This window comes from Gordionus sp. m RMFG-2023, chromosome 4, assembly GCF_954871325.1.
Source record: "Gordionus sp. m RMFG-2023 chromosome 4, tfGorSpeb1-WG-v2, whole genome shotgun sequence".
In the NCBI taxonomy this organism is placed as follows: domain Eukaryota; kingdom Metazoa; phylum Nematomorpha; class Gordioida; order Chordodea; family Parachordodidae; genus Gordionus; species Gordionus sp. m RMFG-2023.
In genome coordinates, this window is record NC_088778.1 from 5,475,792 (window position 1) to 5,499,765 (window position 23,974).

At 27.2% G+C, this 23,974-nt stretch overlaps 3 protein-coding genes and 2 long non-coding RNA genes across 5 annotated transcripts; all 5 read right to left on the minus strand.

Moving 5' to 3' along the window:
* Window positions 1–12,172: 12,172 nt before the first annotated feature.
* Window positions 12,173–12,764, minus strand: LOC135929014 (uncharacterized). The gene is made up of 3 exons (XR_010572448.1): window positions 12,705–12,764; window positions 12,438–12,587; window positions 12,173–12,328 (listed from the first exon to the last, which is right to left on the minus strand). It is a non-coding gene; the product is annotated as an uncharacterized LOC135929014 (long non-coding RNA).
* A 4,120-nt stretch (window positions 12,765–16,884) lies between these two features.
* Window positions 16,885–17,478, minus strand: LOC135928549 (uncharacterized). The gene is made up of 2 exons (XM_065465005.1): window positions 17,225–17,478; window positions 16,885–17,071 (listed from the first exon to the last, which is right to left on the minus strand). The coding sequence occupies exons 1-2, from the start codon at window positions 17,476–17,478 to the stop codon at window positions 16,885–16,887; spliced, it is 441 nt and encodes a 146-aa protein (XP_065321077.1).
* Window positions 17,479–17,482: 4 nt separating this feature from the next.
* On the minus strand, window positions 17,483–17,986 carry LOC135928550 (uncharacterized). Its single transcript, XM_065465006.1, has 2 exons — window positions 17,680–17,986; window positions 17,483–17,610 (listed from the first exon to the last, which is right to left on the minus strand). The coding sequence occupies exons 1-2, from the start codon at window positions 17,984–17,986 to the stop codon at window positions 17,483–17,485; spliced, it is 435 nt and encodes a 144-aa protein (XP_065321078.1).
* Window positions 17,987–20,161: 2,175 nt separating this feature from the next.
* Window positions 20,162–21,262, minus strand: LOC135928551 (zinc finger MYM-type protein 1-like). Its single transcript, XM_065465007.1, has one exon. It carries the CDS (start codon window positions 21,260–21,262, stop codon window positions 20,162–20,164), a length of 1,101 nt encoding a protein of 366 aa, XP_065321079.1.
* A 1,821-nt stretch (window positions 21,263–23,083) lies between these two features.
* On the minus strand, window positions 23,084–23,689 carry LOC135928511 (uncharacterized). The gene is made up of 4 exons (XR_010572362.1): window positions 23,605–23,689; window positions 23,544–23,565; window positions 23,182–23,442; window positions 23,084–23,134 (listed from the first exon to the last, which is right to left on the minus strand). It is a non-coding gene; the product is annotated as an uncharacterized LOC135928511 (long non-coding RNA).
* Window positions 23,690–23,974: the final 285 nt, after the last annotated feature.

A 23,974-nucleotide genomic window follows, 5' to 3' on the forward strand; every position in this document is an offset into this window, starting at 1 on the left:
TAAATGTGGGAAAATTTGGTTTTTTCTTTAAAAAGAAGAATAATTTAAAAATAAATTTTTTTTTCTTAATTAATCATTATTACAATTATAATCCCTCCCTTTTCTTTCTATCTCGTTGTATTCATACACATTTATTTGCTTCCCTCATTTTTATCTTTCTCGCGTGGCGTAGATCTCCCTCTTTTCTGGGTTAAATTATCTGAGCCCCAACCCCAAAACTGAAATCATTTTATGGTTGATAACTTTTTTTAAAAAAATGGGCGCTAATTATTAATACAATATTTACCATCGGTTAGGTGGTAGTTGTCACTCCAGAGATTTTTAAAATATATTACAAAAACTTGTATTTTGATCTGTATTTTTTGAGGTAGGGGATGGAAGGGGGGGGGGGGGAGAAAGGTCATAAAACTTGATCAAACTCAGAAAATTCAGCCTATAGATCTTTTAGGTTAGATTTATCATGATTAATATACTGGGTGGAATAGGATGCTAAAAAATAATTTTACGGGTATGAATTGGGTCGAAAAAATTTGTCTCTTGCAGATCTCTAGAAAAGAACTCAAATAGCAGTGTTAGTGTATTGAGCATCCAAGAGAATCTTAATCTTGGTCCATAAATTTATTTTTACATATAATTTCTAACCTTAGCTGATCCCTTGAAAAAATATTTCTGTTTCGAAATATTTTTCAAAAAACTATTTATTTTTTTTTAACTCATACATTATAAAAAAAAGTATAATAAATAACCTTCTTAGCATTATTTTTAGGCTTTTGGGGAAAAAAAATAATATTCTTAATTAATAATTTAATTTATACAATATGGTCCTTAAAGTCTTATATCTATAATAATGGAAGTTTATTAGTTAAGTATTAACTATAAATCAAGTAATAAAGATTATATTAGATATCATCTTGGGGTAAAGCGGCTATGCGTTATCGCTAGATAGCTTCTAAACTAATAAAAAAAATTGTTGCCTATATGTCGTATTGGAAGATGGACTCCAGGGTGATTCCTATATTTTAAATCATTTACTGAGAGAGTGATATTCTAAAATTTAAAAAAAATTAATAATTTGCCCCGAAATGCATCCCAAGCCATGTGAGGGGGAACCTATCATATACAGATAATTTTGGCAAATAAACCTTAAAAATTTGTATGAGAAATTTCTATGAAATTAATATAGAGGTTTTTCAAAATTAAAAATTTCCCTTCAAGTATAAATTAGTCGCGTTCATTCCCAATCCGTATCAGGGATGGTATTTCACCAGTCAAATATGGTCAAATTCAAATAAATGTTTTTTTAAGACAATATTAACTTTATTTTTTATATAATATAGTATAATGAAATGAATCTATAATATTAATTTTATAATACTTTTTAAATTCATTGTCATTCAATATTTAAAATTTTACTCTCCATGGTAGAATCTTGCTCTGATATTCAAATTCAATTCTTCAATATTTTTTTTATCAATTTTCTTCTTGTCGAGTTCTTCAATCGATTTCTGTTTTAGTAAAAATATTTACCCAAATCGATCAATTTCTTTCTGAAGAAGAAGTAGAACTTGGAATTGTAAATTGTAATTAAAATGTCACTTCTATTAATGGGCAATTGAGCAAGGGCCATTCCACTAACCTGAGGTCGGAATCTGGTTGTTTCTTATGGAAGTTACTGATTTTCACATATTTTTCTATTAAACATGCAGCTTTTACATATAAAATTTATCAATAAATCTTTTATAGCATCACATACTTCCTTAAATTTACTACTAGTAAGATGCTCTCTTAGATATTAGGAACCTATAAATAAGCAGCATTGTTATCACATATATTTACATCGTTTTTCTTCTTTCAAACATATTTTTAATATCTTTTCTTTGGTTTTTTTATAGATCTTTCTCCACTTATTTCTAGAAATTTTGTTGTTTTATCTAAAAAATCTAAATTATTATTATATTTTATTATTTTTTTTAATGACATTATCCCACAATTAAATTAATTATATGGATCATTTTTTTATCGAAATGTTTAGATATTTTTTTTTCTAATCATACATATCCTTATAATCCCTCATACCATTATTTATTATTATAATACATTGCCATAGTTCTTTTCAAATCTTCTCTCGTATTTGTAATTTTTTTTTTACATAACACCTTTGCGCTAAATTTGTGGCTTTTTTTTTGAAAAATAAAATATTTCACACTTTTTAAATATCAAGTATACCAAAAAAAAAACCTCGCAAACTTTATACAACAAAAATTTAGGATATTTAACATTTTATTTCTCTCTCAAAATACGTTTTTATTCGTTCATCGCCTCCACTCATTCGAAAGGCCATAAAACGTATAGGATTTTAGGTGTCAAATATTTAACATATTTTATTTATATTATATTACATTAAATTATGTATCAAAAGAGTAGTGTTGTTAAAGGATCTAGATACAAGTATCTAGATCCTGTATCTAGATATAAAAATGTGGTATCTTTATCTAGATAGATTTTTGATTAAAATATCGGTATCTAGATATTATTTTAGACGATGTATCTGTATCTAGATCCATTTAAAAAGTATCTTTTAACAACTCTGATGAGTAGTGTTGTTAAACGGCTCGTTTTGAGCCGATTTTTTAAAAACGGATAACTCAATATTTCATCCAGAAAAATATTTGGCAAGTCTGAAGATTTTGCTCATAGAAGGAACGGGTTTAGACATATATTATTGGAAATCTCGAGACTTAGACAATATTTTTATGGATAAAATATTGAGTTAGCCGTTTTGAAAAAAAAATCGACTAAATCAACATGCCGATTATCAACAATAGTTGTAATGATAGAAATCGTAGATTTGGTATTTCAACTGAAAACAATATTATAAAGCATGAACATTAAATTTCTTAGTGAAGGGAAGAGGGGGGGGGGGTGATTCTAAATAAAAATGTATTGATTTCCCGGATAGTTAATAATTGATTATAATGCATTAATAAAAAAATTTTGATTCTTACCAATTATATATTAAGAATAAAGAAATCATCTATTTTCCAACAAATTTTGGAAGTGATTAAGGTAAGATTAAGGAAGAATATGTGGAAGGGATTGAGAGGTGTAAAAAACGATATAAGATTAAAATTTATTCCAAAAAATTTTTGTTAAAAATATTCATTTATTTTTTTGTAAAATTTGTATTATTATACTAATTTGTAATAATAATATTTATTTTATTTTATAATATATAAAATATGTATAAATTATTTTTTTTAAAAAAATACTATTTATTATTTCGAAATATTATTTATTTTTTTTACAACTGATAATTATGAATTCTAATATTTTTGATAAATTATTCCGAATATTTTATAACTTTTTAATATTTCATACCTGGTGAATCTTCAAACACCCCCCCCCCTTCCCCCGAGGTTTGATTTTCTAATAAAAGTTTGGGAATTTAAATTAATTTTCCAGGATTTCGCTTAGTACTTGATAGATTATTCAGATCTTTGGCCAGATATGAAAATCTTTTGTGAAAATTTAATATTTTAAACAGTCTGGAAATCGTTAAAAAAAACAAAAACGGATATGATTAGCTGGAAGATATATCAAATGAAAAGTTGGGTCTGTGTTTATTGTTTATACACAGATTAAATATAGATAATAGGAATCTGAATATTGTCCCATAGTTACTCCTTTTCAATGCACGCTTTGTAATACATAATCTGGATCAAGCATTGCAGGACCCTCTCCACTGTAAATAATCTAAAGTGCAGCCAACGAGATGGTAAGTAACATAATTTACCACAGGTCTTAACAAAGGCAAATGCGTGTCTAGAAACGTATATGGGTCATTAAAAGCCCCTGATGGAATATCCCTCATATCTTGGAGATTGGGTTAGCTCCTCGCTTGGAATTAATCGTATATTCACGACATCGAATATAAACAAACGTTCAACAGAATGTGCGGAAACCAATAAAATATAACACTTTTTTCCTTTCAAATCAAAATAATTATAGCGTTATTTAGCATCACTCAAGGGTAAACTTTGGGGAACCCTTCATAACACCAGAGTATCTGGCTGAGAGCTTCTATAATCAACAAGAAAAAATTAGAAATATAAATAGGTCGAAAAAAATACTTAGTCCACCTTACAAAACCGCTGCCTGCTGTTTAGCCTGTTATTTGGTATAGACTAAAAACCATAAAAAGCGATTTTTTAAAAAAACTACCTAAAAAACGAATAAAAATAACAATGACACCAAACCAAAAATATGGTGTAGTTCACAACATCTGTTTAGTTTAGGCTAAAAAGCAATTAATTTTCAGTCCGAGTATAGTTTGACAACCAGCACGGGATTTTCAGTAATAATGATTATTTCCCCAAATTAAAAATATTAATTTGAACCAAATTTTTTGTCCCTTCACTGAGCTCATAATAATATTTATTTAATTTTAGAAATAAACACACACAAATCATAAAAATGGCTGGAAAAGATATATATTTTTTATTATATTCTTATTACAACCAAATAATAAAAATACTAATTTTGTTCTTATTAATAAATATTATATTCATTTTTCGATTTCATATAATAAAATTATTATTTATTTATTTTTGTGAGCTAAAGTTTCCCCAGCGTGAGACCTCTTTTATAAATAATCCAAAATTTATGCAAGCCAAAAATATTTTTTAAAATAATAAAATTCTAAATATCTTTTATTTTATTAAAATAATTTCCCTAAATATAATATTTCAAAAACTAAACCAAATTTATATATATTATATATTTTTTTTGTTATAATTTAATACGATTTGAAATAATTTTTTTTAAAAAAAAAACTATTGTCATTTAAGGGGTATTTCTAATAAAATTTCCCGGGAGCAATATGAAAATAATAAGCCAAAATAAATTGTGGGTTAATTTTATTAAAATATTCTCTTCTTATCTGAATAATGGTAATAAATTAAGTTTTAAAAAGAACGTTAACTAGATTCAGACATCTCTAACATCCCCATCCCCTTTCATTTCACCCAGTGCCTAACCCGATTAAGATTTAGCTAAAATAATTAAGGCAAGCATCGAGAATTGGCAAATAGATGTCCAAGCATTTCTGCCAGTTATGAGCAAAATCTTAAGGCTTACATAATGTTATTTTGATTATAATCGTAATAGGGCCATTTTTTAAAATCGACCCATATCGGGCTTTCTACCAACACTATTTCTATTTTTCCTTCCTTCTTTCTTTCTTTTTAAAGCAATAATGATAATATGCATCATACCCTACCCACTCCTATTTCATAATGTAAAGGGGGTGAGTGGAAAATCATGAGGATATGGCCTTAATCCAAAATTGACCTGAAAGTAATAGATAGAACTATATAATAATCAGACACCTATACTTAGAATCCCGGTTCAGATTTTAATTCTCATAATCCCTCAAAACTAATTATATTAAATATAACAATGTCTCACTGACCATTTACAAAAAAAAATATCTAGCTTACCATAAAAAACCATTTAAACGACATCTCATTTTAAAAAGCACCAACTCTAATCTTTAGAATTTTAGCAGGGGATCTTGGGATCCATATTACAGAACACTAATACTTTTCTTTATAAAACGCATCCAATTCTAGAAAATGAGTGGAGAGTATATAGTCCAAAATTATAACGAAAACAGTATAAATTAAATTCTATTTCACTAAAGCATGTTTTTTTTTATAAATAATAAATGACATGAAACCAATTCTATAATATTAAACCGACGATCAACGCATTAAAAACCGAATCAGGTGAGGTCGGCTGTTCACCATCACCATTAAGGATTTAGAATGAGACATTATATTTAGTTTAATAAACAGTCATTTAAATTTTGGAAATCATCATAGTGAATGAATATATGTAAATATTTAACATATTTTAAAAAGTAACTTGGAAAAAAAATAGTTATTTTTGTAGTTACACTCAAAATATTATTTACAGATACTATCTACATATTTTTCAAAAGTAACTGCTATTATATTTAACAACGGAGAGGTAGATAAAAAAAATTTCAAAAAGCAAATTATAAATAGTTTTTCCTGCTAAGATTATTTTAATTCAAATCTTAAAAAATTTAACTTTTTACAATTGCCATTATATATCATTCATACTCCTATTTCTTCTCTAAAAAACACTGTATTCTTTGTATATTTCTCAACCAATCGTTTATCCATATCAGGGTTTCACAAAAAGAAATATTACCTTATGTCAGCATCAATCCATCATCCAATCCATATGTTCCTTGAGACAGTGGCCTTTCTAAAATTTTATATGGGAGGCCTGGTTTATTCCCCCTCCCCCCATTCCATCTCCCTTTAAATATGCCAATATCCCGAGATCTACTATTCAAATCACGTGAGCTTTCACATAACGGGACCTTGTTTTTAAAAAATAAATATATATTGCCTCTTTGTTGCGTCATATATTTTTAAATGTCATTAATAAAATATTTTAGTGAAGAAATTTATAAAAAGAAAAATAAAACAATAATTATTAAATGCAAAAATATTTATGATTAATTTTAATATTACATAAATACTTTAGTATTATACTTGTTTTTGTTTTGTTATCCTAGAGGTAACAAAATACATGTTACCGAAATATATAATATATATATATCATTGTAAAATAAGGAATAATATATTGATTGATAACTACATATTTTTTTTAAAAAATAGTTAATTAATATATATATATTTTTATATCGAAGAGAACCAATTAAGGTGTCAATTTACATTATATCTTTATCATATCAATTTTTATAATGTTGGAGTTGAAATCCTATTAAAAAAATATATATTATATAATCTACCAACTCCACCCCCCTCTCTTCTTACCTCTTTTTTTTAAAAAAAATAAAATAAATTAATTGCTAAATATCATTTGCAAATATATAAAAATAGATAATTTAAAAAAAATAATTAATTGGTCTAACTCCTTCACTACAAGTACAACTTAGAATATGAATCAGTTATCACGTACGCAATTTATTATATTAAATATTTATACTAGTATAAAAATTACTATTTAATTTTAAACCAGAGTTCTGAAAATGACTCGGACCCGGGTTTTGAATCAAACTCGGACCGGAGTTCGAGTCTCTTAGTACCGAACCTCAGGACCGAATTCCAATCCTATTTATTCAGACCGGGTTTAGGAATTTTTATAATCGTCTCCTCAAAACAAAAGTATAAAAAAATATTAGTTATATACGAACTTGATTTATGTTTTCTCTCAATAAGGATACAAATGTCCAAACTGATTGACGTATTTCGAATTTTTTAGATTTTTAGATGAAAAATGAAAATATGGCTACTATAAGCTTCCTGTTTTTAACTCTTAATTGCTCTTAACCCGCTAGATAACTTTTTATCTCTCAATATTATGGAATTTAATAAAGGCAATTCTTAAATCTGAAAAATCTGATTTGAACGACATATGCCTTTCGTTTTAAAATAATTTTCAGGGATTTAATAAGGGCAATTCTTAAATTTGAAAAATCTGATTTGAAACATGTGCCTCACTTTTTAAAATAATTTCAGGGATTTAATAAGGGCAATTCTTAAATTTGAAAAATCTGATTTGAACGACATGTGCCTTTCTTTTTAAAATTCTTATGAAAACAAAAACAACTATAAATTTGAATAATAATGTGTTTAAATTGATGAGAATAACGATGATCAAAAATGACATAAATATTATTTTTTTTTAAATTTTATTTTACTATATTTAATTTTTAAAAAATTGAGATGTTTATATTTTTTTTTACAAATATCATTTAGCTTTCCGTTACCCTAAAAAATTTTTTTTATAATTGTTGCTTATAAAATATTTAATTTTTGAGTTATTTTAAAACTATTTTATTCGTTAAGACCTAAACCTATCTAATATAACATGTATATTTTATCGCTAAAAAAATGAAAGAATAAATATTTTGCAATTAATTTGATAAATTAAATCTAACCAAAACGTTTAATTATGTAATTTTTTTATTTTTAAATATCCCCTTTTAATTATTAATGTGACTTTATTGCTAAGGAGTATAGTTGTGTAGAGAAAATCCGTTAACATTAAGATGTTTTAATTCATAATAGTTTTTCAAATTTGAGCTGCTATATTTTTAAGAAAAACCCCGAGTTCAAAGTGATAGTTTTCGGGGTAACAATTCGGGTCCAGCGGCTAATAATTAGATTTAACGACTAACAAATATACTAATTACCCAGCGATTAATTAAAAAAATATTTAAATAAGGAGAAAAAATATATATTCAACAAGGAAATATGGTATATGAATTATATAAAATTACCTGGGACCCTGGGTAATTTAATATGGCTAGGAACTTTCAACCGTGGAAAATGACTTCTTGTTAAACGGCTCAATTGAGTCAATTTTTAAAAACTGCTAATAATATTTTATCCCAAAAATTATAAAGCAAACCTGAAGATTTTGGTGATAATACACGTCAAACAATTTGCTAAACAACGACCAAATTTTTTCGAAATATAAGACTAATTTTTTTTTTTAAATATAATATATTTGAATCACCTGGTCGAATCCGATCTACTATATATCATTTCCCCAAGCGAGGAGCCAGCAAGGCTTCAGAAAAAAACATGACCCTTGCTGGACTTGAACCCAAGTCTATCGGATTCATGTCACTCACCGACTGGGCCATAAATAAATTACTTATAAGAAAAATTTATCAACCAAAAAATTTTATTTAATTTATAGATTGTATATGTTCGATGAATATAATTTTTTATGATACTTCCTGCGCTCCAGGAAGAAAGAAACTACAAAATGCTTACACGACAAGATGGGCCCTTCGACATCAAGATGTTATAGCATTTTTGGATCTAGAAGAGCCTATTTTATATGCCCTTGGAGGAATATCAGAATCACCTGAAACAAATATTTCATCCTGATACATTATTAGATTTAATATGACTGCCGATTTTTGGTATATTAGTAAATTATTTATTACACAACAATTTTATGATATTTTTCAAAAAAAATGAATTGGTTGAAATTATAAGAATCGCGAATATTATAACATTACAACTTAAAAAACTAAGAAATAATATCGACCAGGAATTCCTCGAGATTTATGTGATTGTTAAAGTGAAATTATATGTATTTGAGATTCACAAGCCTAGATTTCCACCGATAATCGTTTCAATATTAACGTAGACTCTGAGGATTATTAAAAATAACCGTTTTATACCACTTATGGATTTAATTTTGGCTCAAATCAATGAACGATTTGTGATTTATCAAATGGCTCCATTCAATTTACAAATATTATATCTTATAACTCACTCTGATCCGAGTAGTGTTGATAAAAAGCTCAAGTCGATTTTTAAAAACGGCTCGATTACGATTTTAACCAAAATATTATTGGGTAAGTCTGGTGATTTTGCTCACAGATGGCAGAAAGGTTTAGGCTTCTTCTTGCCATATCTTGAGTCTTACACTATATTATTTTTAATTAAATCTTAATCTGGCCGTTTTTTTAAATCGACCCAAATCAGGCATTTTAACAAAACTAGATAAGAGGATTTATCTAATCTTGACAGTGAAAAATTAAATATTTGGCTAGATTTTATTCATAGGATAGAAATATATCTGAAGGCCAATTAATTTTAGAATTTAAATGGTATAAAGGATTCATTTATGTAGATAATCCTCCAAATACAGTAGCTTTAAAATATATTTTATTAGTAGTCCAAGTATTTTAAAAATTACTGAATATTTAGGGAATGACACCAATTAGAACAAGGACAAATGATGGGATCTTTCTTCGAAAGTATATCTTAAAATTGATTGAATAGAGTGGCTATACTTATCGAGATATAACCAATCAAATTATTAAAAAATTGATGCAATCACAAAGAAGATAAAATTTTCATTTATGAATATTTACATACCAGTTTATAACTATATTTTTTAACGATATTACATTTGTTTTTAATATTTTGAATAAAATTTTAATGCTCCAAAAAAAATGATTTCAATGTAAAAAAAATTATCTCCACCTGTAAAGAAAATTAATTTTATCACCCTTTTTTAATTAGGCTATACCTAAAACGAATTATTTGTTATTCGATATTCGATTCGATTCGTATTTTACGAATACGAATAACACAATTATTCGATTCGAAAATTCGAATAAGGAAAATATATTATTCGTCGAATAATTTTTTATCTATTATTCGAGATTATTCGACTAAAATAATTTATAGTATTAATATATATTGGAAAATAATCATATATAAATCATATATTATTATTAGGAATTATTTGAAATTATTTCAATTTAATAAAATCTCCAAGTGGAATAATGAAAATTGCGCCAAATTTTGAAACTCCATTTTAATTTATCTCATAATAGACCATTACTTTAGAAATTTCTTTTATGATAGAGATGGACGAAGAAGGTAATTTATATAACACAAAACATATACAATTATAATAAACTGCTAATCCCATCACATCAAGAATGACAGGCAAACCTGATATTTCTCTTTCATTTGATGATGGAGAAATCATAAATTTGACTTTTTGCCTAAAGTTTTTACCACTTTATTTGTAAAATATTGCTAATGCTGTGTTATCTAAAATGGCGAGGGACATATTGTCGATACAGGGATCTTCAACCCCATGTGAGCGACTGTTTTCTGTTGGAGCTCATATGGTTACAAAATACAGAATGTCGTTAAAGGAGGAAACAATCCGAAAAACTTTATGTTTGAAAAATTGGCCGTCGTCAGATTTATCTACATTATAAATATGAATATTATATTGATTTTTCCACATTGTATATAAATATATTATATATGTATGCTTCTATTTTGTCTCACTAATAAAATTTGTTTGTCTTTATCCTTAGTTAAATTTTACAAAATAAATTTTATAATAGATCTTTTTTAATTCACGGTAATTAAAATTTTCGAATCGAATAATCATTTTATTATTCATACGAATACGAATAATAAATTATTCGATTTAAACGAATACGAATAATGGAATTATTCGATTTAAACGAATACGAATAATAGAATTATTCGATTTAAACGAATACGAATAATGGAATTATTCGATTTAAACGAATACGAATAATGGAATTATTCGATTCGTATTTTTGTAGGTATAATTTAGGCCCAAACCTGGTTTGACAAATATTTCATTTATATAAATTAATTTAAATGAAGTAAAAATAACTGCTTTTCTTATCATAAATAAAATGCCAATTATCATTTTATCGATAAAAAATTAATTCTACATATTTTTTAAGGCTCTATGTTAAAAAATTTACCCTCACCTATGGCCAAAGAGCCGAGTTTTTTGGCAGAATATCTTAGCTCTAGCTTGAGGACTGATAGTTTTTCAAAATACCAGTAGGATTTTTAAGGTTAAAAGCCTAAATTACTGCACTAGTAAAAATTTAAGAAATAAATTGTCATCATTTCAATGACTCCAAGGGGAAATGTTATCTCAGTAATATCTCTATAAATACATTGTGTGAATCTATTCCCTTATACTGTTATTTTTTTTGCATTTAAATGTATTTTACAGATTTTTTTATTAAAATAATTTTTACCATGTGATTAAAAAAATAATTAATTTTCTATCAAAAAAGGCTCTCATAATATAACCATTTGAGATATCAGGTGAGAGGGGGTGGGGGTTAATTTTTTATATATCTCAAATTGTATGAAGAGGTTTAAGATTTTACTTGATTCAGAAAGGAACTCCTTCCATATCATGATATAAAGTCAGTAATTATCTTTGGCTTAAGCTCAACATTTAAAAATAAGTGATTTATTTTTATCATATAGATTAAATGAAAACAAGTTCAGTTTTAGATTTAAGAAATGCATGTTAAATGATTGTATTTTATAATAAATTAAAATGAACACTTTATTTATATTGTAATTGAATCATAAACTTATTATCCTCATTATTCTATAAATAAAATAATTTATTTTTAGGTTTTGTATTTAATACTCAAATAGATAATTTTGCTAAGCAACAATAAATTATGGAGAAGGGAGTTTTATGGAAAATCTTGGTATTAGTAATGAATTTAAAATCACACAAAAGAAATGTAATTACAATGTCCAACATAGAAAAATATTATTTATTTCTAACTATCATCACAATTTATTCACATTAATATTTTTATTATCAATTATTTAACACAAGAAAATTTAAAAGTGAATCATATAATTGGTAGAAATGGCATTTCAGCATAGATTTAAGACGTGTTTATTCAATTTCTTTGCGCAATACTCTAAAAAAAGTATATAATTTTAATTTATTTATAATGATCAGATTTTTAATTTCAAATCAGTTTGTCATACGGTAATTCCAAAATATTTCATCATTATTGTTTATTTTACCTAGTGTGGATAATCTTGATCTTCATCTACACTATCCTCTAATCAAATAAATATCGACTTTTGTCTAGGTAATTGTCATCTTTTCACTTCAGCTAACAATTATTCAAATATCCTAGCTTCTAACTTTTCCCAACAGATTCATCGATATACCTATATTAAGAACATAATATAAATGAATATAATAATTTAATCAGTTATTAGCAAATTTAATCATATAATCATAGACTCTAATCTATAATTCATCATTTTGATAAAAATATTTTTTACCTAAAGAGGAAGTTAATAAATGAATATATGCATAAAAGCAATAGAAATGTGTTAGGAATGTAATTTAGACAACTTAATAATTAATTACTAAAGACAAAAGACAAAAGAATTATCTATCATTCACATTTATATTTTAATTTATGGCTTTGTTTTTACCTTATATTTACAATTTGTCACTAAATAAATTACTTTAATACCTGAGTCGCAATAAGTTAAAAAACGAATATCAAGTTCGTTTAAAAATAATGAATACTCGACATAAATGTCCTGGACAAAGAAACCTGGACAAAGATTCCCGGACAACACTGAATATAAATATAATAGGAAAAAACCTTGGACAAAAAGACACCAGACAAAAATACCGCTATTTTAATAAATATTTTAATTAAAATGCCAAGAAATGAGTATTAAATTTTTTTTTAATATTAATTCATTCTATATAGCTATTGAAAACCAGGGCCGTAGCCACGGGGAATGAGAGGGGCACCATCTCCCCCCAAAAATTATTGGCCCCCAAACCTGGCCCCAGAAAAAATCTCTGCACCCCAAAAAATGGCCCCCAAAAATTATTCCAGCCCCCCAAATTTAAAAAAAACTATTTTATCCTATCTCCTTTAAAAGCGCCAGCCCCTACCACCCCGATAAAAAATTGGGTGCTAACTGTTCCTAGCGCCCCCTTCCCCGCTCATGTAGATGCTACAGCTGTCCAAATCTCCTACTCAAAATACAATTTTATATAATATAATCTTGAAGATATTTAAATTGTATACGGCTCAATATTATTTTCCATATTTCTAATAGACTTGTATATGAACACCAGTTCGAGTCCCCTGAAAAATTTGAAGAGCCCCTTTCAAATTAAAATTTTTTTACACCACTAAAAAAAGTTAATGTTGGATAATGTTGGATAATGTTAGCTAAAAAAGAAGGTAATTTTAAAAACAATTTTAAAAAAATATTTTTGAACCCCTTGATATTATAAAGACTAGTAACGCCCATAAAAGGCTTAAACGGGGTTTAAAAAGTTTAAGCTGAACCAATATTATTATTTTGTACAAATCTACCCGAAACGCTATTTCTAAACCTAAACCCATATATGATACGATATGCATCCCTACATTTGGTATGGTATGCCATGGCATGGGAAACGGCCTTTTAATTATTTTATTTTACGCATATAAAATATGTAATATTATAAAATAAAAAATTATTTATAATAATCCTAGCTCGCGGTGTTCATTTTATCCAAAAAATATTTTGAATTCATCTGCCCGCTCATTGCTTTAGTAATAATTTTAACCTACCCAATGTTTAAAATTGTTTAACTGCCCATTGCAGACCTCTAGTGTGGGGCTGATTTTTATTGAAGTTATGTAGAAAGTATAAAAGTGGAGAATAAAGATAATAAAAGTGAAGTATTTTTTCACTGGAAAGAATTTATGAATTATTCATTGATAATTTTAATGTTGAAAATATTATATTTAAAATTTTTTAAACTATATTATTATATTATTAAATAAATTTTTTACTGTGGTTATCAAAGTAGTTTGAAATAAAAAATAATCAAGTTAATTTGTGTACAGTAAACATGACAACAGCGTAGAATGTATTGTTAAAAAGCCCGATTTGGGTCTATTTTTAAAAAGGGCCCGAATACGATTTTAGCCAATATAATATTATGTAAGCCTCGAGATTTGAATAGACGCCTAAATCTTTATGCCATCTATGAGCAAAATATATAGGATTAGAATATTATTTTGATCAAAATCAAGCCGTTTTTAAAAATTGACCAAAATCGGGTTTTTTAACAATACTAGAAGAAGTAATATAAAATATTAATTGACACATCATTTATTATTCATATTTATTAAGATTATTTTTGGCTAGATAAAATTTTCGTCTATTTTAGGAGACCCTTTTAAATATGGATATTTTTTACACTAGGAGCATCATTATTAAATAAATATAGGATTACTCTATCTTGTATTATTGCGTTATAAAAAAATGCATTATTCAAATCAGCGTCTACATGAGCGGGAGGGGTAGGAACAGTTTGCATCCTATTTTTTAAGGGGGTGGGGGGTAAGCTGCTTTAATGGGGGTAGGATTAATTTTATTTGGGGAGAGGGTTATCTATTAAATTTGGAGATGAAATGACAAAATTTATTGCTGTAAAAATTAATACTTATATTATAATATTATTATAATACAATTCATCGACCAAATCTATATGTTGCAAACAATCATACACATTGTTTTCCAAATAAACTATCCTTTTAAATATAATTTTAATGGTTTAGATATTTTAGCAAGCTCATAATTTCATAATAATTAATTCATTGTAAATAATGGAGGTTTTAATTAAATTTATTATGTAAAAAATAAATTCTTTATATTCACAAAATATCGATAGTTTGTAGTAGAGATAGATTAATTTAAGTTATCCTTTATAAATTATTTGAAAAGAGTATCAATAAATAAATAGGTGAAAATAATGATAAAGAGACATCGCCGCCGAAGGCGGCGGTGATTTTTTAGGGGGGGGGGCAGGCAAAGGTTTTTGAAGGGGGTTTGCATCCAGTGAAAATCCTGTCATGTAGACGCTGATTCAAATTATGATAATATTTACACAAAAATAATGTTTTATTAAAATTATTAAGTTATTATTTAGATCCCAGTCTATGTAAATGAGATAAAAACACGATAATTGTAGATTTTTCATACTTTAAGAGTTTTAACAATTTGGATTTGTTCACTTTTTATTTTTTTTCGCCTTAATTTTCTTAAACTTTTTATTTTTCAAAGATTTTTTTTTTCTCTAGCTTTCAGCTTTTCTGGTGGTAAGCTCCTTCAACATCTCTCTCCACTTTATGTTATTCATACAATCTCTTTTATCTAATTTATACTTCTTTATATTGACTCTAACTTTATGGCCCCATTGAAGTTTTGGCCTTCCTCTTTTACGTTTGCCTATCACTTCCAAACTCTCAACCTTATTTACGATGTAGTTCATAGGCCATCTCATTGTGTGCCCATACCACCTAACCTAAGTCTGTTTAACATTAATTTAGTGTTAATGGGCACTACCTTTAAACTACTTAGTATTCTTGCACTGCGCACTTTATCCTTTCTTGACCCCAGCAATCATCCTCAGCATTCTCATCTCCATAATTAGTAGACTTCTCTTGTCTGATTCCTTGGTTGGCCATGTTTCTGAACTATATAGAATAGTTGATTGTATAAAACTGTAAATTTTTCCCGTTAATTTGTGTGAAATTTTATTGTCAAATAGCACTCCAGATAAAGATCTCCACTTTAACCACCCTTGATTAATTTTACTCTTTATCTCTTTTCTATTATACCGTTTGTTTATATAATGGAGCCCAAATATTTGCAGCTTTCAATTGCCGATATCTGCCATTCATTTATATTAATACTCACTGTTTCATCTCCTCCTATCACCGTATACTCCGTCTTTTCTCTATTTACTTTTAATCAGTGCTTTTCTAAGATATTTATCCAACTCATTAATATTTCTTTCATTTCATTTGGATTCGGCAAATATATCACATTAACATCTGCAAATAATTCTACGGGACTGTTTGAGGCATAGACTGTGCTAATAGATCTATTACTGTAATGAAGAGAAATGGGCTGAGAGCCCACCCTTGATGAACTACTTCGGCTATTGAAGCCTGCTGGAATACCTGTTGTGCTACCGACCATTGTTGTATGGCCCATATACATATCCTGTATTATTCTTATATATTTTTCGGGAATCTTTTTGTGGCGTAGCGCCCACCAGATAGGTTTTCTTGGAATTATATCGAAAACTTTTCTAGATCGAGAAAGACCATGTGTAGGCTTTTGTTCTTTTCCCTGTATTTTTCACTCATTTGCCTATTTGCGTGGATAGCATCAGTTGTTGATCTTCCAGGCATAAAGCCAAACTGAGTCTCTCCTATTTCAATTATGTCTCTTAATCTTTTTTCTATTATTTTTTCGTATAGTTTTAGAGAGTGTGACATTAGTTAAATGCCCCTGTAATTTTGAGAATTGTGTGGATCCTCTTTATTTTTGAAGATAGGAACTAGATAGCTCTGCCTCCATTTTTGATGAACCTCTTCATTTCCATGTATTTTATTGTATAGATTTGTGAGGAAATGTATTCCATCATCTCTTAGGCTTTAAGACTTTCTATTGGAATATCATCTGGACCCCTAGCTTTGTTGTTTTTCATATGCTTGAGGCAGGTGATTATTTCTTGTTCTATTATTAGTTGTACAAGATTTTGACATAGGGAGTGTTCATCTAGATATAGTATGTGGGTATTAAAGTTGAGAAGCTCCTGAAAATATTCTTTCCATCTATTCAATATTTCTTTTTCTTTTATTATCAATTTCTCATCTTTATTTTTGATTACTTTCTAAGCTCCGTTTATATCCCTAGAATTCTTTTCTCGCTGTTTGGCTAATCTGTATATTTTATTTTGCCCTTTTTTGGTATGTAGTTCTTCATACATGTCATTGTATGCCATAGATTTGGCTCTAGCCACCGCCTTTGTAGCTAATCTTTTGGGTTTTTTGTATCTTGACTTGTCATTTGGGTTTTTGGATTTGTACCATATTTTATAAAAGGCTTTTTTCTCCTGTATAGTGGTTTGTACCTCTTGATTCCACCACCATAGTTCTTTGAATGATTTGTTACCTCCCCTTGTCAAGCCTAGTGTCGATTTGGCAGTGTCTATTAATCTGGATGAAAGGTCTGTCCACATTTTTTTAACTGACTTGTGAAGAATCTATTGTTTCAATGTTTGCATTGATTGCCAAGGCATCTGTAATTGTGACGAGTAGCTTGTGTTGCGCGGCTATATCTTCTCCTGGGATGACTTTGCAGTCTATTACATCTTTTAATTTTTTACGAGAGATTAGCATGTAATCTGTGTTTTCCTTGTACCACTTTCATATTAAATGACTGTCTTTTTTCCTATAGTAGGTGTTGGTTAAGGCAAAGTCAGGGCGCGCAAATTTCAGTATATGCCCTCTTTCATCATTTCTTTCTCCATATCCAAAACCACCATGATGCCTTTTGTAGGTATCTCTTGTTTTTCCCACATGCGCATTTAAGTCACCACCTATTATGACTAGGTCATCCTTATAGATTTCCATTACAGCTTTATCAAGAATAGCTCTAAAGTATCTTTCTCTTCTACCTTGCAACCCGTTTGAGGAGCATATACTGAAAAGATGTATAGATTGACCAATGCAGAGTTTTATCTTCATTAGTCTATCAGAGATCCTGTTGACTTCTACTACTGAGGAGGTTAGATCTTGACTGAGGATGATACCGACACCGTTCCTTTTACTAAGAATTCACTTATAGTACAATTTGTACTCATCTCCAATCATTAAAGTCTTCTAACCTTTCCATTTCGTCTCTTGTATGCACGCTATATCAACTTTTCTTTTGTTCAACATTGATACCAATTCCAAACTTGCTAATCTTGTCTTCTTTGCTTTGACCTTTATTTTACTTTTCACAGGATGGAGATCTGCGTCGCTTGGAGGGAACTCCCTAGGTTTCACATTCATATTTTCATTTGTTTGTTTATTGGACAAGCAGCGTCTACATGGCAGAAAATTTGATGGAGGCAAACCCCTCCAAAATCTACCCATACCCACCTAAAAAAAATCCTGCGGCCTTCGGCCGCGAAATTTACAGACCTACGATGGTATAGTGATTTTATTTAAAAAATCTTATCTGCCACCATTTATAACCTTACAACATAATTCTATTTACAATCTTTCAAGCCTATTTAGGGAAAAAAAATTTAAAAATTTGTAAGTGATAATGAACTTTTATTTAAATAATGCAATCTTTTCATAATTTGGTATTCACTTTATTTTCATAAAATATATATAAGTGAATTAAATGAGATATAATATTTCTATGAAAAAGATCTAAAATATTGTAAAAAATATAAGACGAATAAATTTAAAGAGGTATATTTAGCTTGATTCCACATAATTAAAAACATGTATTGTAAATAGAGCTATTATATAAAATATTAGAATAAAATGAATTATAGTATATTTTGCATTGAAATTATAAAATGTTAAATTAAATATACATTATTTAAAAGCCTATATATTCGCTGTGAAAAAGATACATTAATTATTTTATTAATAATTTGGATAAGCTTATTGATGTTAAAGCAAATTGTGTTATAATATCATCAATTGTAAATTTTTCAAAAACATCAATTTCGCTGGATATTAACAGTAAATTTTCCAAAAATGGGTCCGAAATTTTATTCCGCATTCGAGTTTTGTCAATTTTTACTTTACTCATGGCTCTTTCGGCTGAACAGGAAGTTGTAGGAAGGGTTAATAAATATTTATATAATAAATTTAAATTTGAATAAGAATTTAATTGATTTAAAAGTCGGTATGGTAATATAAAAGAAAATTTTATCCATTTTTTTATTTTGGTCATGATTTCGCTGTTGATATTTTCTTTGGTAATTTGATCGTTTGCAATACCTTTAATTATATACAATTACAAATAAAATATCAATAAATTACTTTCATCAATATATAACGCGTCATTCTTTTTAACTTTTAAAAGATCTTTGCAAAAAATGATTGATTGAGACTCCAAATATAAAGAGCGAAAATCATTATATTCATCAACAATGTTTTGGACATCCAATTGATAAGTATTACAAATTTCGGATATTTGCCATCCTTCTATTTTTTCATTATCCATAATTCCAGCGGGAGTAAAAATGGATATCTGTGATAAAAAATTTAAACAATCATAATTAAATCGATCATTTAGGTGATTAATTATTGCATTTAGAACAGGGAAAAATATTTCCTTCTATATCTATAATAATAAATAATAATTTAAATTTTTTTAATTTATTCAACTTGTTTTTTTTTGTTCAACATAATTATTGAATTCTGTTTGATCCAATTTGAATATTGATTTCATATTATACAAATCAGTTATTACATTATTCTTTTTCAAAAAACTATTAGATAAGGAATGTAATTTTTAAAATATATTGTCTCCATTAGCTATATTTTAAAATTATTTATAGAAAAAGTAACTAATATTAACCTTTTAGTTTTTGTAATTTATTTTTTGTATGTTGTATTAATTTGGTTACCAAAGCCAAATCATTACCAACTGCCTGCATTTCAATACAAGCCTCATGTGTACATTTCAATATTTCTTTCAAAATAAAAAGACTTAATATAAAATTTTCATCTTTAATTCTTGATAATAACCCATCGGCAATGGAAGAGGTGCTTGGGTCATTAGAATCTTTTAATTCAACTAATGATGCTAAAATATGTTCATAAACATCTAAAAAGATTTCTACAGGTTTGTAGGATGATGACCAATTTCTGAAAATATATAAGTTGCAAGTTTCATTAAAAATATTTTATTTACCTTGTTGTGTTTTTAATTCTTTTAAGAGATTTCTTGGACTTTCTCATTTGATATTTAACAAATACACCTTGACGTCTAACTCCATTCATAAAATTATATAACTCATCTAATATTCCCATTGCCTTTTTCATTTCAATTTTGCATCCACAAACATGAGCAACTACTAAATTTAGCCGATGTGCATGGCACCAAATATAGATGGCTTTTGGAGCCTCTTTCAATATTAAAGCCTGCATTCCTTTGTATACTCCTCTCATATTCCCTGCACCACCCATACTTTGTTTAACCAAATAATCAAGAGGAAGACCAAGATCATTAAACTTAGAAAAAACATGTTTCTTTATATTTTCCCCAGTGGTTTCTGATGTTGTAAAAACATGTATGATCCTTTCTACAGGATGTGGATGCAGATCATCTTCTATATACCGTACAAGCAAAGCTATGCATTCTTTTTTAGACACATCATATGTTCCATCTAATATGATGCTATAGGCACGATTCTCTTTAATTGTTTGAATAATGCTTTTTGTTATTTTTATATTAATAATTTCAGTTATTTTTTTCACGTGGCCATATGACAGTAAATTTATATAAGGTCTCGAAATTTTATCTGATTTTTTTCTCCGCAATTTTTCGTTGTTATCCATGTATGCACGTAAAGTTGGAACCGTTTTTGCCATTAATTTTATTAGACACATAAAATTACCTTCATTCGAATTAGAACCCCAAAAGGCTATATTACATTTTATAAGGTACATAATGGCATTGATAATATTATGAACTATATTACGATTTTCCATGATTATATCAAGTTTATTTGATAGCAAATGATCTTGAATGCGTTTATTTGCAAGCCAAGTCATGTTTGCATATTCACAATCTTTATGAAGAGAAGATGCTTCGTGTCTCTCTAAGTCACGCTTTATGTTTTTCCAATTATTTACCCCATGTTGAGTCCAAAAAGTATTGGACTTAGGGCCACCAAACATAATACAATATAGACAAAAGATTTTGTCTAAAGTAGTGCTATAAGATAGCCAATTTCTGGGGTTGAGGGAACCATCTATATTAACCTTTCTATAATAGGTTATATTCATGCTCCTGTTTAAAAAGTAAAAAAAAATATATTGGTATAGAAATAATGGATGGGTAAAAATTAATGAAAATAAATATTATTTAAAACCTCTTGTTAGTAACAGGATATTGAAATTTAATTGTACATGGCTGACAAGGGCCTACAGCAATTATGAAATTTATCAAAATATTTGTCATCCTAAATAATATAAAGTGAAAAGGGTCATTTGGTTCCTTTTTTTTGTATAGCTGAATAAGACTTGGACTTTGAATATCCTCATTATTCCCTTCAAAAGTCATTATATAAATTTTATTTAAATATAATGCCTCATGAAAAGTAAGTGCCTCACTAGAACCGGGGATTGGATGAGGAGATAATACAATTTGTGAATCTTCAATATTGGAGATTTGCTATAAATAAAGAGTATAATTTGTTTACTTATGAAAATCTATTTTTAATATAATTTCAGCCAAATGGTCATTTTATTCTTAGCTACATTATAATTAAGTTAATCAATAAATGTTGGAAATATTTAAATGTCCTAATTTATTTTCTTCAAAAATTATCATATAATTCGTATTTAAATTAAATACCTCATCATGCAAAGTAAGCGCCTCACTGGAACTGGGGATTGGATGAGAAGATAATACAATTTGTGAATCTTCAATATTGGAGATTTGCTATAAAGAGTATAATTTGTTTACTTATGAAAAACTATATTTTTAATAAAATTTTAGTCAAATGGTCATTTTATTCTTAACTACATTATAATTAAGTTTTTAATAAAGGTTGGAAATATTTAATTAACCTCATAATCATAATTTATTTCTTTCAAAAGTTATCATATAATTCGTATTTAAATTAAATACCTCATCATACAAAGTAAATACCTCACTGGAACTGGGGATTGGATGAGGAGATAATACAATTTGTGAATCTTCAATAACTGAGATTTTCTATAAATAAAGAGGAGTTTAATTTCTTTCCTTATGATAACTATATTTTAATAAATTTTTAGGCAAATGATAATTTTTTTTAACTACATTATAATTAAGTTTTTAATAAATGTTTTAATTCTACATGAATACATGATTGAGAAAACAGGTATTAAAAATAATATGAAGTCCAACATAAAGTTATCAGGTTACAATGGAAAGATGATACAAGTAATAGGTAAAGCACAAGTGAATGTAGAATACAAAGGGAATTCACATATTTTGAACGCAATAATCATAAACATCAATATGACTTTGTTAGATCATGTAAAAACATTTTTAAAATATACTTGAAAGATTCATAGGCATGATAGATGCAGATTAATATAAAACTGTGATCACATGAAGAAATCATAAAACAATATTATAATGACTATAAAAATAAAAACAATATTAAGTATAAATAAAATTGTGAAATTCATGATGAAAGTATATTATCTAAAGAAATTCTAATAGCTAAATAAAACAATGATAATAAACATACCTAATATAACACATAATGTAAATAAAGGGGATGAAACTCACACAGATAACATTTTGAAAATAGTTGATTCCAAATCATATTTTATAAGATTTATATTTAAAAAAAGTAAAAGAATTTGAAGTCTTAATTCAATTAAAGATGAAAAGATTTAAATTTAAAAATTCCTAGAAATTAACATTACCTTATTTTACTACATTATATTAACTTAATAAGTTTTTTTAATACTTTGGTTTTAAATTATTATTATTAACTTATTAAACATATTGTTAAATTGAACTTTATAAAGTATATATAGATATAAAAATAGTGTGATAAACAGTTAAAAAACATTAAATAATAATATATATAATTTATTTTCTCTATACCCTGACTACTTTAATATTAATATTATTCTGGTAAAATTTTAAATCAGTTTCTATAAATTCACAAATTTATAGTTACAATAATAAATAAAAATATTACTTTTTGGAAGTAAGATGTTATTGTCTTTTTTTGCAACTGGGTTTCAACTCCATTTGTGATATTATATGGAATATCACAATTTAAAGATACCCAATTATTATTATCTCTTTTGATGGCTACCTTTGTAAATTTCATATCAGCTGGCTTGACATGAGGATGTTTATGTTTATAATGTTCATGTATCTTGTCACTTCTTATTTTAGAAGTTTTGCAATTTTTAATATTGCACTTAACTTTAAATATGGTTTTGTTACTTGGCATCTAGAAAGAAATAATTATTATAATATAATTTTTTACATATTATGTTTTTTATTATTCTTTGCTTGCTGATATATGTTTTTATGCATGACTCAAAAAATTACCTAAAATTTATCCTGCTAAAATCTATAAATTTATTAAAAAACATAATATAAATATATTCACCTCTAAGAAAAGTACCAAATAGGAAATGTGTAAATATTAACTTGATAAAATGCTAAATGAAAATCGTTGACAAAGAAAATTTATATTATTTATTAATTGACAAATATCTTTACTTTAATTGACATTTTTCAGAAAATCAAACGATAACCATCATAATCGTATCAATTAATGGATTAAAAAAAGATTATAATTCAAATCAAAAATTACCCACCAAAAATCAATACCTACCCCCCAAAAAATAATGCCTACCCCCAAAAAATTAATATCAACCCCTTAAAATCGATACCTACCCCCAAAAATGCTAATATATTTTGGAGGCATTTGTCTCCTACCCCCCCCCCCGGCCATGTAGACGCTGTGGACAAGTATC

Excerpts from the sequence above, each read along its gene's own strand:
- LOC135928549 (XM_065465005.1), bottom strand. The coding sequence starts at position 17,478 with ATGTGGACAGACCTTTCATCCAGATTAATAGACACTGCCAAATCGACA. Across the intron at positions 17,072-17,224 it reads TCTATGGCATACAATGACAT|ATGGAAAGAATATTTTCAGG; the intron begins GTATGAAGAACT and ends AATATTGAATAG.
- LOC135928550 (XM_065465006.1), bottom strand. The coding sequence starts at position 17,986 with ATGAAGATAAAACTCTGCATTGGTCAATCTATACATCTTTTCAGTATA. Across the intron at positions 17,611-17,679 it reads CTACTATAGGAAAAAAGACA|ATGTAATAGACTGCAAAGTC; the intron begins GTCATTTAATAT and ends AAAAATTAAAAG.
- LOC135928551 (XM_065465007.1), bottom strand. The coding sequence starts at position 21,262 with ATGAATATAACCTATTATAGAAAGGTTAATATAGATGGTTCCCTCAAC.